This window comes from Oncorhynchus clarkii, chromosome 3, assembly GCF_045791955.1.
Source record: "Oncorhynchus clarkii lewisi isolate Uvic-CL-2024 chromosome 3, UVic_Ocla_1.0, whole genome shotgun sequence".
Classification (NCBI taxonomy): Eukaryota; Metazoa; Chordata; class Actinopteri; order Salmoniformes; family Salmonidae; genus Oncorhynchus; species Oncorhynchus clarkii.
The window spans coordinates 78,256,900-78,271,856 of record NC_092149.1 but is presented as its reverse complement, the minus strand read 5'-3'; the positions used below and the strand labels follow the sequence as shown (position 1 = coordinate 78,271,856).

At 43.2% G+C, this 14,957-nt stretch overlaps 1 protein-coding gene across 1 annotated transcript in view; it reads left to right on the top strand.

Annotated features, from left to right (window-relative positions):
- The window catches only part of LOC139405041 (UDP-glucuronate decarboxylase 1), a 98,072-nt gene that overhangs the window by 80,897 nt on the left and 2,218 nt on the right, over positions 1–14,957 (top strand). The window contains exons 12-13 of the mRNA XM_071147557.1: positions 479–522; positions 14,640–14,700. Of these exons, the coding sequence (XP_071003658.1) occupies positions 479–522; positions 14,640–14,700 (105 nt within the window). The remainder of the gene's footprint in view (positions 1–478; positions 523–14,639; positions 14,701–14,957) is intronic.

Below are 14,957 nucleotides of genomic sequence, written 5' to 3'. Positions count from 1 at the left end.
CAGTGTTATTACTTATTACTGCCACTTACTACTTTCTCTGTCATTCTCACTCTAAATTACTCTCACTCTGTCTGTCACTGACACTATCACTATCACTATCACTGTATCACTATCTCTCTCTGTCACTCTCACTCTAAATCACTATCTCTCTCTCTCTCTCTGTCACTGACACTCTGTATCACTATCTCTCTCTGTCACTCTCACTCTAAATCTCTCTGTCACTGACATGCTGCATCACTATCTCTCACTCTCACTCCATCACTCTCTACCACTCTCACTGTCTCCTCACCCATACGTTTGCTCTCAATCTCACACACTCTACCAGCTGTAGTATTACCATCACTCATTCACTCAGTCAGACAGATGGACAGACAGACTTGTCTCTCTGATCCGTCATGTAGCACCTACCTGTCTTTCTCTGAATATGTCAAGAATCTGATTCTGAATAAGATTGTTTCATATCACCTTGTTTATATAGGTGTATGGTAGTGGATCCCAGACGAGGGCCTTCCAGTATGTGAGGTAAGCCTGACCGAACACATCTAAGACACTGTTCACAGAAGCTTACATTTTTATCTTGCTCTCCATTTGTTGATGTCTGCGTTGTCTGTGTATCTCTGCATGCTGTTTCTGTGAATGTGTCCGACAGATTGGATTAGAATTGTGTATTCAGGTTCTGTATTCAGTGGATACGGGCAGAAGACCGACGGCCCGCTGGGTAGCTTAAATGTCGCGCTCTCTTTAAGACACGATGTCGCTCAGTGGAAAGGGGAAGAAAAACCCCATGCCTGAGCAATATGGTTATCATCACTTTGTTTGTGTGTGTGTGTGTGCAGATATGGGCGTGTGTGCATGCAGGTGTCTGTCTCTCAGCAGAACATTGTGGTGGTATGTGGTAGCGTTAATATTCTATGGGCTCTGAAGGCCCAGACCATTAAGCATGCATGTTCTCTCTTCTAAGGGAAGGTTGGGTAACCAGGGAGGGAATCTTCCCAAAGATCACTAATTCTTTCTAGTAATTGAATTCAAGGAACAGTATTTCAAAGGTGGAAATGGCTTTGTTCATTTGAACGGCGGCAGTGTTTGCTTTTCACACAGACTGATAGTTGGGCTCGGTTGGAGGGGCGTAGGGGTCTGGATATATCAACTTTGTAACACTCGCAGGAATCTGGAGGCAATGGACAGGCGGCTGGCTGGACATGGGAACTCCGACCACAAGTTTTTTTAGGGGAGAGAAAGGTAATATTTGCTTTAGATTACAAAGGTGGTGGGATAAAATGCTAACACCCCTCTCTCTCTCTCTTCATCACGTACACACACACACACCGCCTCATCCTCAGTCTTCAAAGGTTTTGGCGATTGCTGTGTGCATGTCTGTCTGTGTGTGTGTGCATGTCTGTGTGTGTGTTTGAATGATCTTTGGAGAATAATTTAATCAGCCCTGCTTTCATCGACGGTGCAGTCTGATCTCACAACACAACACACACACACACACACAAACATTCTGCAATTTAGAAGGAGCGAGATCAGAGGAGGATGGGTATTTGAAGCTCTCCTATCATCCTTCGGGGCAACCGTTTACCTGGAACGTGAATGTCTTTAATTAGGCTTGTAGAAACAGCTTGATGCAACCTCTCCTCTAAGTTTTCTCCTCTCTCAACCAGGTCCTATGACAGCCTGACTTTGCTTAATGACTTCCATAGTCTGTGAATCAGTGGATTTGGTGGACTTAAGAGTCTCATTTCCCTACCCACGGCATTACATTGCCAAGCCAAGACTCTGGGTGACATGTTATTCTTCTGAAAGAACACAGAGCACTAAGTAGCTGTGAAATGTTAAAAAGAGCATTGCTGCAATTATTCAAAAAGACTTCTTCAATGAAATGTCACCCTCAAAGTAAAAGTCACGTTCAAACATTTGATAATGTCTAAGACCAGCAAAGCATGTTATTGTAACCCACCATTATTACACATATGACTGTCTGCCCTCAGTCTTACCTCACAGACCTCCCTTACAGGCCTCCCTCACAGGCCTCCCTCACAGGCCTCCCTCACAGGCCTCCCTCACAGGCCTCCCTCACAGGCCTACCTCACAGACTTATTGTGCATCGCAGACTTGCCTCGCAGACTTACCTCTGTCTAGCACGAATTCAAGACGGCAAGCCTTTCGTCACTTCCCACGATGCATTTCACCTACGTGGCTGAGGCCTCGGGAGAGCCAGAGGGAGACAATGTTGACTCCGATACTTTAGCACCTGACGATGCTGATTTGGGCGTGGTGTCACTTGGAATTGTGGGAGACATTTGGACCTTTTTATATGATGGTGGCAGGTGGAATAGGAACTGTTTTTATCACAGCACTCTTTAATTTGTTCGTTAGCGCTGTCTTTGTCTCTCCTTTCTCTGGTCTGCTACTAGATGTGAGTCTTGTTGCTTTAAGACCATTATTTATTTTAGGTGGTGCAGTAAACTAAAGCATTAGTTTATAATCCATGTATGTTGTCTTGCCCTGTAGCCCTGCAAACTAAATCTACAGAGGAGTTTTCTCATCTATACAGATCCTTACAGCATTGTCTGTGTATTTCATCAAGGAACCTGAATGTATTTACCTGTTGTAGCAATTTCTGGTTTCATCCCACCAGCGTGGATTTGTTATTGTGTTGGTATTATTCATAGGGGCTTCATTAGAACTGGCCCACAGAAAACACCTTGCATAATATCACAGGATTGTTCTTTTAGTCAATTTAACATGAATAAAACATGTAGAGAAAAAGGAGGTCTATATTGATGGATGGCTGATGAGCAGGTAGCCAGTTGGAGCCTGTTCCCAGTGAGAGCATAGTGGTTGTTAATGTGATCATACCAGTTTGGGCCTGTTAATATGATCAGACCAGTTTGGGCCTGTTCCCAGTAGGAGCATAGTGGTTGTTAGTGTGATCAAACCAGTTTGGGCCTGTTCCCAGTAGGAGCATAATGGTTGTTGATGTGATCAGACCAGTTTGAGCCTGTTCCCAGTAGGAGCATAGTGGTTGTTGATGCAATCAGACCAGTTTGGGCCTGTTCCCAGTAGGAGCATAGTGGTTGTTGATGCAATCAGACCAGTTTGGGCCTGTTCCCAGTAGGAGCATAGTGGTTGTTGATGCAATCAGACCGGTTTGGGCCTGTTCCCAGTAGGAGCATAGTGGTTGTTGATGTGATCAGACCAGTTTGGGCCTGTTCCCAGTAGGAGCATAGTGGTTGTTGATGCAATCAGACCAGTTTGGGCCTGTTCCCAGTAGGAGCATAGTGGTTGTTGATGTGATCAGACCAGTTTGGGCCTGTTCCCAGTAGGAGCATAGTGGTTGTTGATGCAATCAGACCAGTTTGGGCCTGTTCCCAATAGGAGCATAGTGGTTGTTAATGTGATCAGACCAGTTTGAGCCTGTTCCCAGTAGGAGCATAGTGGTTGTTAATGTGATCCGACCAGTTTGAGCCTGTTCCCAGTAGGAGCATAGTGGTTGTTAGTGTGATCAAACATACAGCCTGGTAAACTTCAGTGGCTTTTTAAAGGCCACTGCATTCCTTTCCATACAGCAAGCCACGGGGACCTACCGCCGCTAATTATGCTACAGTGGCTGAGACGCAAATACAGTACCAGTCAAAAGTCTGGACCCACCTACTCATTCCAAGGTTTTTCTTTATATTTACTATTTTCTACATTGTAGAATAATAATAATAGTGAAGACATCAAAACTATGAAATAACACATATGGACTGATGTAGTAACCAAAAAAGTGTTAATGGTGATGATGGACAGCTTGATGACAGCTTTGCACACTCTTGGCATTCTCTCAACCATCTTCATGAGGTAGTCACCTGGAATGCAGGTTGTGTTGTGACACGGTAGGGGTGGTATACAGAAGATAGCCCTATTTGGTTAAAGACCAAGTCCATATTATGGAAAGAACAGTACAAATAAATAAAGAGAAACGACAGTTCATCATTACTTTTAAGACATGAAAGTCAGTCAATACGGAACATTTCAAGAACTTTTAACTTTTTAACTTTTTTTTCAAGTGCAGTCGCAAAAACCCTCAAGCACTATGATGAAACTGGCTCTCATTAGGACCGCCACAGGAAAGAAAGACCCAGAGTTACCTCTGCTAAAGAGGATAAGTTCATTAGAGTTACCAGCCTCAGAAATTGCAGCCCAAATAAATGCTTCACAGAGTTCAAGTAACAGACCTATCTCAACATCAACTATTCAGAGGAGACTGCGTGAATCAGGTCTCCATGGTCGAATTGCTGCATACAAACCACTACTAAAGGACACCAATAATAAGAAGAGACTTGCTTGGGCCACAAGCAATAGACATTAGACCGGTGGAAATCTGTCCTTTGGTCCGATGAATCCAAATGTTAGATCTTTGGTTCCAACCGCCGTGTCTTTGTGAGACACAGAGTAGGCGAACAGATGATCTCCGCATGCCTTTCTTTCTTTAAAGCATGGAGGAAGAGGTGTGATGGTGTTGGGGGGCTTTGCTGGTGACACTGTCTGTGATTTATTTAGAATTCAAGGCTCACTTAACCAGCATGGCTACCACAGCATTCTGCAGCAATACTCCATCCCATGTGCTTTGGGTTTAGTGGGACTATCATTTGTTTTTCAACGGGACAATGACCCAACACACCTCCAGGTTGTATCAGGGCTATTTGACCAATAAGGAGTGCTGCATCAGATGACCTGGCCTCCACAATCACCCGACCTCAACCCAATTAAGATAGTTTGGGATTAATTGGACCGCAGAGTGAAGGAAAAGCAGCCAACAAGTGCTCAGCATATGTGGGAACTCTTTCAAGATGGTTGGAAAAGCTTTTCAAGTGAAGCTGGTTGAGAGAATGCCAAGAGTGAGCAAAGCTGTCATCAAGGCAAAGGGTGGCTACTTTGAAGTAATATATTTTGTTCTGTTTTACACTTTTTTGTTACTACATGATTCCATAAGTGTTATTTCGTAGTGTTGATGTCTTGACTATTATTCTACAATGTAGAAAATAGTAAAAATAATAAAAAACCATTGAATGAGTTGGTGTCCAAATGTTTGATTGGTACTGTATGTGCGAGCAGACATGCATGAGTGCACAGGCACGGCAACACTCTCTTGTGCAAACATGCACATACTGTACAGTGGTTCCTCCTTTAAAAGTTGCGTCACACTGCAGCGTAGCTTGCAGGGTGCTGCGGTATGGGATGGCACGACGTCATAGTATTTTACTGTCAGCCATTGTTGCCATGTAATACTAGTTTGACCACCAGAGGGCGTCTTTGAGAAGCTAAGTTATTGAAATGACATGGAGCTGTGGACCTAAGAGTCCTGTTTACTGTAGCTGTTTTGGCCTAACTTACTTATTGTCATAAAGGCCTACATCAATATACAGTATATCAATCAATCATTCATTAATTTGTGCATCACACAGCATACAAGTCATCCATGTCTTTAAATACAGTCAAGCATTTTAGTTATAAAACAAAATAACAAATGGAGCCTTGAATAATTAAGCATTTGACTTTTTAATTTTGGCTGTAATAGAGACTTTCATGGGATAACAGACTATATGGGATTGATAATAATTTGTTTGTAAATTATTATTTTATTTGTTGTGCTGGTTATACAATTAGAAATATAGCTGAATTAAATTGAATAATATTATGGTGTTTCTTTTCCAAGAAAAACAAAAACACATTTTACAGTAGCCTATGTAGGCCTTAGCGTTTCCATTCGGGGGAAAATGGCGCTGTACAACGAGACCGGTCGGGAGTAGGCCTAGGCTACTAAGCAACTCCGAGTGAAGAGCAAAATAAACCTAACATTTCCACACCCTAATTGTAGGCTAACCTATACTCAAATGGAGATACAGTGAAAATAAGAATCTGATTTGATTTATCAAGACCAGTTTCCATGCTTGTCTCAAAGCAGTGCGAAACGGTGCTGAAATACAGTGCCTTGCGAAAGTATTCGGCCCCCTTGAACTTTGCGACCTTTTGCCACATTTCAGGCTTCAAACATAAAGATATAAAACTGTATTTTTTTGTGAAGAATCAACAACAAGTGGGACACAATCATGAAGTGGAACGACATTTATTGGATATTTCAAACTTTTTTAACAAATCAAAAACTGAAAAATTGGGAATGCAAAATTATTCAGCCCCTTTACATTCATTGCAGCAAGCTCTCTCCAGAAGTTCAGTGAGGATCTCTGAATGATCCAATGTTGACCTAAATGACTAATGATGATAAATACAATCCACCTGTGTGTAATCAAGTCTCCGTATAAATGCACCTGCACTGTGATAGTCTCAGAGGTCCGTTAAAAGCGCAGAGAGCATCATGAAGAACAAGGAACACACCAGGCAGGTCCGAGATACTGTTGTGAAGAAGTTTAAAGCCGGATTTGGATACAAAAAGCTTTCCCAAGCTTTAAACATCCCAAGGAGCACTGTGCAAGCGATAATATTGAAATGGAAGGAGTATCAGACCACTGCAAATCTACCAAGACCTGGCCGTCCCTCTAAACTTTCAGCTCATACAAGGAGAAGACTGATCAGAGATGCAGCCAAGAGGCCCATGATCACTCTGGATGAACTGCAGAGATCTACAGCTGAGGTGGGAGACTCTGTCCATAGGACAACAATCAGTCGTATATTGCACAAATCTGGCCTTAATGGAAGAGTGGCAAGAAGAAAGACATTTCTTAAAGCTATCCATAAAAAGTGTTGTTTAAAGTTTGCCACAAGCCACCTGGGAGACACACCAAACATGTGGAAGAAGGTGCTCTGGTCAGATGAAACCAAAATTGAACTTTTTGGCAACAATGCAAAACGTTATGTTTGGGGTAAAAGAAACAAGCATTTCGCTACACTCGCATTAACATCTGCTAACCATGTGTATGTGACAAATAAAATTTGATTTGATTTGATTTGAAACACAGCTGAACACACCATCCCCACTGTCAAACATGGCAGTGGCAGCATCATGGTTTGGGCCTGCTTTTCTTCAGCAGGGACAGGGAAGATGGTTAAAATTGATGGGAAGATGGATGGAGCCAAATACAGGACCATTCTGGAAGAAAACCTGATGGAGTCTGCAAAAGACCTGAGACTGGGACGGAGATTTGTCTTCCAACAAGACAATGATCCAAAACATAAAGCAAAATCTACAATGGAATGGTTCAAAAATAAACATATCCAGGTGTTAGAATGGCCAAGTCAAAGTCCAGACCTGAATCCAATCGAGAATCTGTGGAAAGAACTGAAAACTGCTGTTCACAAATGCTCTCCATCCAACCTCACTGAGCTCGAGCTGTTTTGCAAGGAGGAATGGGAAAAAAATTCAGTCTCTCGATGTGCAAAACTGATAGAGACATACCCCAAGCGAATTACAGCTGTAATCGCAGCAAAAGGTGGCGCTACAAAGTATTAACTTAAGGGGGCTGAATAATTTTGCACGCCCAATTTTTCAGTTTTTGATTTGTTAAAAAAGTTTGAAATATCCAATAAATGTCGTTCCACTTCATGATTGTGTCCCACTTGTTGTTGATTCTTCACAAAAAAATACAGTTTTATATCTTTATGTTTGAAGCCTGAAATGTGGCAAAAGGTCGCAAAGTTCAAGGGGGCCGAATACTTTCGCAAGGCACTGTATGCATAGTCACTTTAACCATATCTACATGTACATACTACCTCAATCAGCCTGACTAACCGGTGTCTGTATCTACTGTATATAGCCTGTCTTTTTACTGTTGTTTTATTTCTTTACTTACCTATTGTTCACCTAATACCTTTTTTGGACTATTGGTTAGAGCCTGTAAGTAAGCATTTCACTGTAAGGTGAATGGGTAACACCTGTTGTATTCGGCGCACGGGACAAATAAATAAACTTTGATTTGATTTGATCTCCAAGGTGTTATGGTATATTGTCTGGTGTTGGTTCTTCCTCCAGCTCCAAGGTGTTATGGTATATTGTCTGGTGTTGGTTCTTCTTCCAGCTCCAAGGTGTTATGGTATATTGTCTGGTGTTGGTTCTTTCTCCAGCTCCAAGGTGTTATGGTATATTGTCTGATGTTGGTGTTATGGTATATTGTCTGGTGTTGGTTCTTCCTCCAGCTCCAAGGTGTTATGGTATATTGTCTGGTGTTGGTTCTTCCTCCAGCTCCAAGGTGTTATGGTATATTGTCTGGTGTTGGTTCTTCCTCCAGCTCCAAGGTGTTATGGTATATTGTCTGGTGTTGGTTCTTCCTCCAGCTCCAAGGTGTTATAGCATATCGTGAGCTTTGTTTCCAGACAGTACTTTTCTTGCCCTGGGATCAAGAAGCAGACAAAAGGTAAATGTTGTCTAGATTGCGTGTTGCTGGGTGTGTTTTTATCTCCCGTCGACAGAGTGTGTGTTCCCTGAGTTCTAATTCCACCCAAAGCCTCTTGGTGCTTTAGGGGCCTGTCTGCCACCTGGGTGTTCTAACTCACTGACACAACACCATGTGTTTGGCCACGTGTGATATCTGAAGCAGGCCTTGGGCGCATATATATATATATATATATATATATACATACACACACAAACAGTGACATAACACTCAAACACATCTACACACACAAGCATTTATAGATCCACATATGCGAGCACACACACACTTCTCACACTCATGGTCCTTTGGTACTTTTGTCTGTGTGTGTTTGTGTTGGATCTCTCTGATGGACGTGTCTGTGTTGTGTTGGATCCCTGTGATGGACGTGTTTGTGTTGGATCTCTCTGATGGACGTGTCTGTGTTGTGTTGGATCTCTGTGATGGACTTGTCTGTGTTGTGTTGGTTCTCTGTGATGGACGTGTCTGTTTATTATCTCTGTATTTTGTTAGCTTCTCTGGTCCATCCTGTTTTATATCTCTCAGTAGACCTTCACAAATCAGACTAATAAATCTCGCTTTAATGACAGATATTTGTATTCAAAACTGTCCCCTCAGAGGATGTCCACATTTTCCCCCATGTGTTGGAAGAGAGACTGAGTGTGTGTGCATGCGTTTTATTAATTTATCACATGCACAAGTACAGTGAAATTCTTAACTTGCTGATTATGACTCTGAGATGTGATTGTCCCACCTAGCTAGCTTATGATGAATACACTAACTGTAAGTCTCTGGATAAGAGCGTCTGCTAAATGACTAACGTGTGTGTGCATTGTGAACTTGTGTGTTAGCACATGCTTGCACTTGTGTGGGTCACTGTGTCTGTGTGTGTTCTAGAATGGTGTAAGTGTCAACTAAATTAAGAGAGTGTGTTATAGAGTGCAGTAATAAGCCTGAGTTACTTCCCCCTGATGCACTCAGCTCATCTCGTGACTCTTCTGGCATAACAGCCAGTGGACTGCTGTGTTGTTGGACCACTGAAGCCCCAGATACCAGACCCAGATACCTGAGCCAGACCTAGACAGGTTCTCTGACCCGTGAAAGCTGAGAGGAGGAGAAGACAGAAGCAGCTTAGTTTAAAAATAATCACATGACTCCTGTGCACGGACACACACACACACAAACACACACACTAAAGAACACACACACTATCATCGGAGGTTAGCTGTCTGGGTCTGGAGAGGCAGAGAGATAGAGACACAATCAGTGTGTCAATATGCCGAAACAGCATCACAGCTCCCCTAGGCCGCCTCTGTCACCACTGTCAACGATGTCACACTATGACAAACTGCACCTGGAGCAGGGGAGGAAGTCACCTAATGAATAAAGGAGTGATGGAGGGGAAGTGAGGGGTCACCATAATCTGCTCTATCCATATGCAAACCAGTGTCCTTAACGAGCTGTGCCTAATGCGTTCATCAATCTTAATTACTCTGAGACGTGTGTTAAACTCGCGTTGGTTTCCACTTCCGTCTCCTCGACATGTCAGTTACCTCATCACCAGTCCGTTCAGGATAATCGGTACACACACACACACGCGCGCAAACACACACACAACGTGAAGGAATGTAAAGCAGTTATTCTGAGTCGCCATGGTTGTAGTAATCAATATGTGTGATCTACGCAAAGAGGGAGAGAGGCGGGACTGTCCAGGCCTCAGGGAAAGAGGCGGGACTGTCCAGGCCTCAGGGAAAGAGGCAGGGCTTTCCAGGCCTCAGGGAAAGAGGCGGGGCTGTCCAGGCCTCAGGGAAAGAGGCGGGGCTGTCCAGGCCTCAGGGAAAGAGGCGGGGCTGTCCAGGCCTCAGGGAAAGAGGCGAGGCTGTCCAGGCCTCGGGGAAAGAGGTGAGGCTGTCCAGGCCTCGGGGAAAGAGGTGAGGCTGTCCAGGCCTCGGGGAAAGAGGCAAGGCTGTCCAGGCCTCGGGGAAAGAGGCGGGGCTGTCCAGGCCTCGGAAAGAGGCGGGGCTGTCCAGGCCTCGGGGAAAGAGGCGGGGCTGTCCAGGCCTCGGGGAAAGAGGCGGGGCTGTCCAGGCCTCGGGGAAAGAGGCGGGGCTGTCCAGGCCTCGGGGAAAGAGGCGGGGCTGTCCAGGCCTCGGGGAAAGAGGCGGGGCTGTCCAGGCCTCGGGGAAAGTGTGTTCATTCAGTATTGTTGTAATTGTCATTATTACAAATTTTTAAAATCGGCTGATTAATCAGTGTCTACCTTTTTTGGTCCGCCAATAATCGGTATCGGCGTTGAAAATACATAATCGGTCGACCAATATTAAGAACACAGTGGCCTCCATCATTCTTAAATGGAAGATGTTTGGAACCACCAAGACTGTTCCTAGAGCTGGCCGCCTGGCCAAACTGAGCAATCGGGGGAGAAGGGCCTTAGTCAGGGAGGTGATCAGATGGTCACTCTAAAAGAGCTCTAGAGTTCCTCTGTGGAGATGGTTGTCCTTCTGGAAGGTTCTCCCATCTCTGCAGCACTCCACCAATCAGGCCTTTACGGTATTGGCCAGACGAAAGCCACTCCTCAGTAAAAGTCACGACAGCCTGCTTGGAGTTTGCCAAAAGGCACCTAAAGACTCAGACCATGAGAAACATGGTGTTTCATTTTGTCGTTTTAACAAGATTTAACAAGATTTGTACCAGCGTGAAAATCATTGGAAGTCTGTTGCAGCTCAAGTCGACTGCAAAACTCAATGCAATGCTTTCTCTCTGGGCTGGCTGGCTAGTTAGTTACACACAATAATACCAAAGTCAATATCAGCATCTGAAGTAGCTAGTTAGTGCAATTTGTTTAGGCGGTTTTACGGCTATCAATTTAGGAGTCTATATCACCGAGTTCAGCTTGCAGTTCCTCTCTGCCCAGAGCCAGTGCAGACTATATTGCTATGGCAACAATGGCCCTTTTCCACACTTGGCGCATTGCAAGATGGTTGGTACCTGTAGGAGAAACTGAATTGCATTATTCGGTACACTGTTTAGATTGAACACATCAAAGCAAAATATAAATCAAATCAAATTTTATTTGTCACATACACATGGTTAGCAGATGTTAATGCGAGTGTAGCGAAATGCTTGAAATATATACTTTGTCACAATGATATAAACTGATTTGATGTGTTCTAGACAAGTATGCCCATACCATCTACCATCTATTGACTGATTTGGCAATCTGGAGTGTCGGTAATTGTTTTAAAAGCGTTATGATAATACACCATCTCCAGTAATGAAAACAATGTAGCTATGACGCATTCCTACACAATTTCCTGATTTCACAGATGGACCATTTAGAAGTTAAATCATATGGAGACATTTTATTTTACCCACTGATAGAAAATGGGCTTTCACAAAATTGACAGGAGTTTCTGATTTTAGAGGGTGGATTATCCCTTTAAGGGTAATGAGCAGCTCAGGGTCAAAATGGAACCAGACTAATGACTCTCATAAATCAATAGTGTGTCTTTGTGTCTCTTGGCTCCTCCTGACATACTGTTCCACTGCACTGTCCTTGACAACACACACACTCTTTCTCAGTGTATTTCCTGTCTGTCTTTCTTTGTGCTCTTCTGCGTTTCTCTCATCTCCACTGTGGACAAAGCACAGAGACGGAGTGTGAGGGTTTTCTATAGCATCTTCCTTTATCCTTCACCGGCACAGGAACAGGGAGGTGAGAGGGGTGAGGTGAGAGAACGGAGAGGGGTGGTGGGGTAATGTTCAGACTGTACAATGTAGTAAGATGCAAAAATGTCTAAAAACATGTTTTCACTTTGTCATTATGGGGTATTTTTTTGTAGATAGTACATTCTGAACTCTGGCTGTAACACAACAACACGTGGAACAAGTCAACGGGTGTGAATATTTCTGAAGGCATTGTATCATTAGGACGCCATTGAAAGCCCAGTCCAGTCAAAATTGCTTTGTATCATATTGTACAACAGATGATGAAACCAACATTGTAAAAGTGTGAAAAGTGTTGGTCAGTGTTATTTCCTGATAGTTGTTGGTTGAAAATACAATCTACACAGAACCTTCTCATCAGCAGGTTTGCATGGGCGGGAGTTTCGGCTTTCCATGGTGACATCATGGTGGTTAATAGACCAATAACAGAGAGAGTTCCAAACCTCTGCCAATAACCGCTAGTTTTCACTTTCCCCCTCCCCACTCAGACCACTCCCAGACAGTCCAAAAGTATTTATTTTTTTGCTAAAAGGTCATTTTTACCCATTTGAATGGAAATGTATTACAGTAAGGTACTTAATTGTTACCCACAAATCGTTTAATATTGATATTTAAAAAATTATGGGCCTTTTTAATGTAGTGTTTTCATATGAGTGGTTGAATGTACTGTGTGCCATCTACATACCTGCTAATGGTTGAATGTACTGTGTGCCATCTACATACCTGCTAATGGCTGAATGTACTGTGTGCCATCTACATACCTGCTAATGGCTGAATGTACTGTGTGCCATCTACATACCCGCTAATGGCTGAATGTACTGTGTGTCATCTACATACCCGCTAATGGCTGAATGTACTGTGTGTTATCTACATACCCGCTAATGGCTGAATGTACTGTGTGCCATCTACATACCTGCTAATGGCTGAATGTACTGTGTGCCATCTACATACCTGCTAATGGCTGAATGTACTGTGTGCCATCTACATACCCGCTAATGGCTGAATGTACTGTGTGCCATCTACATACCCGCTACACCACAGCCTGGGGGTATTCATCTTGGCACCATGGCAGTTGATGTAACATTGTACTGAGTGTGATCTCTGTTTTCACACCACAGCCTGGGGGTATTCATCTTGGCACCATGGCAGTTGATGTAACATTTTACTGAGTGTGATCTCTGTTTTCACACCACAGCCTGGGGGTATTCATCTTGGCACCATGGCAGTTGATGTAACATTGTACTGAGTGTGATCTCTGTTTTCACACCACAGCCTGGGGGTATTCATCTTGGCACCATGGCAGTTGATGTAACATTGTACTGAGTGTGATCTCTGTTTTCACACCACAGCCTGGGGGTATTCATCTTGGCACCATGGTAGTTGATGTAACATTGTACTGAGTGTGATCTCTGTTTTCACACCACAGCCTGGGGGTATTCATCCTTCTGTCCCACCTCTCACTTCTCTCTCTCTTTTAATTCAATTTCAATTTAACAGGCTTTATTGGCATGGGAAACATATGCTTACATTGCCAAAGAAAGTGAAATAGATAATAAACAGTAAACATTACACTTACAAAAGATCCAAAAGAATAAAGACATTTGAAATGTCAAAAGGGAAAATAAATAAACATATGGGTTGAATTTACAGTGGTGTTTGTTCTTCACTGGTTGCCCTTTTCTTGTGGCAACAGGTCACAAATGTTGCTGCTGTAATTCGACACTGTGGTATTTCACCCAATAGATATGGGAGTTTATCAAAATTGAATTTGTTTCGAATTCTGTGTTTGGCCTGTGTAATTTGAGGGAAATATGTGTCTCTAATATGGTCATACATTTGGCAGGAGGTTAGGAAGTGCAGCTCAGTTTCCACCTCATTTTGTGGGCAGTGAGCACATAGGCAGACCTGGCTCTCAAGAGAAGACAGGCTATGGTTGACTTTCTCAATAGCAAGGCTATGCTCACTGAGTCTGTAGATAGTCAAAGCTTTCCTTTAGTTTGGGTCAGTCACAGTGGTCAGGTATTCTGCCACTGTGTACTCTCTGTGTAGGGCCAAATAGCATTCTAGTTTGTTCTGGTTTTTTGTTAATTACTGACACATTGGAAATAATTCTCTTTTTGTTTTCTCATGATTTGGTTGGGTCTAATTGTGCTGCTGTCCTGGGGCTCTGTGGGGTCTGTTTGTGTTTGTGAACAGAGTCCCAGTACCAGCTTGCTTAGGGGACTCTTCTCCAAGTTCATCTCTCTGTAGGTGATGGCTTTGTTATGGAAGGTTTGGGAATCGCTTCCTTTTAGGTGGTTTTAGAATTTAACGGCTCTTTTTTCTGGATTTGGATCATTAGCGGATATCGGCCTAATTCTGCTCTGCATGCATTATTTGGTGTTTTGGAGAAATCTGCATGCGGAGTCTCACTTTGGTGTTTTTCCCATTTTGTGAATTCTTGGTTGGTGAGCGGACCCCAGACCTCACAACCATAAAAGGCAATGGGTTCTATAACTGATTATTACTCTCTCTCTCCCCCACTCTCTCTCTCTCCAGTGATCTAGTGAATGGTCTGGTGTCGTTGATGAACAGTAACATTAGCAGCCCAGTCAACCTGGTAAATCCAACCTACCGGTCTCCTCTCCTCTGTCTATGTCATTACATGTATTTCAAATTGTCAAAAAGAACTGATACATGTCTGATGATTGGCTAAAAAAAACAATACCATATTATAGTACTACTTTTATCAATTTTTGATATTGAATACATTATATGGTAACCTAAGACCTCTCCACACACACAACTAGCTAGGCCAGAGTATAATAGTTGTTTTTCATGCTGTGGCAGTACAACCAACCAGTTTTCTGTAGTACC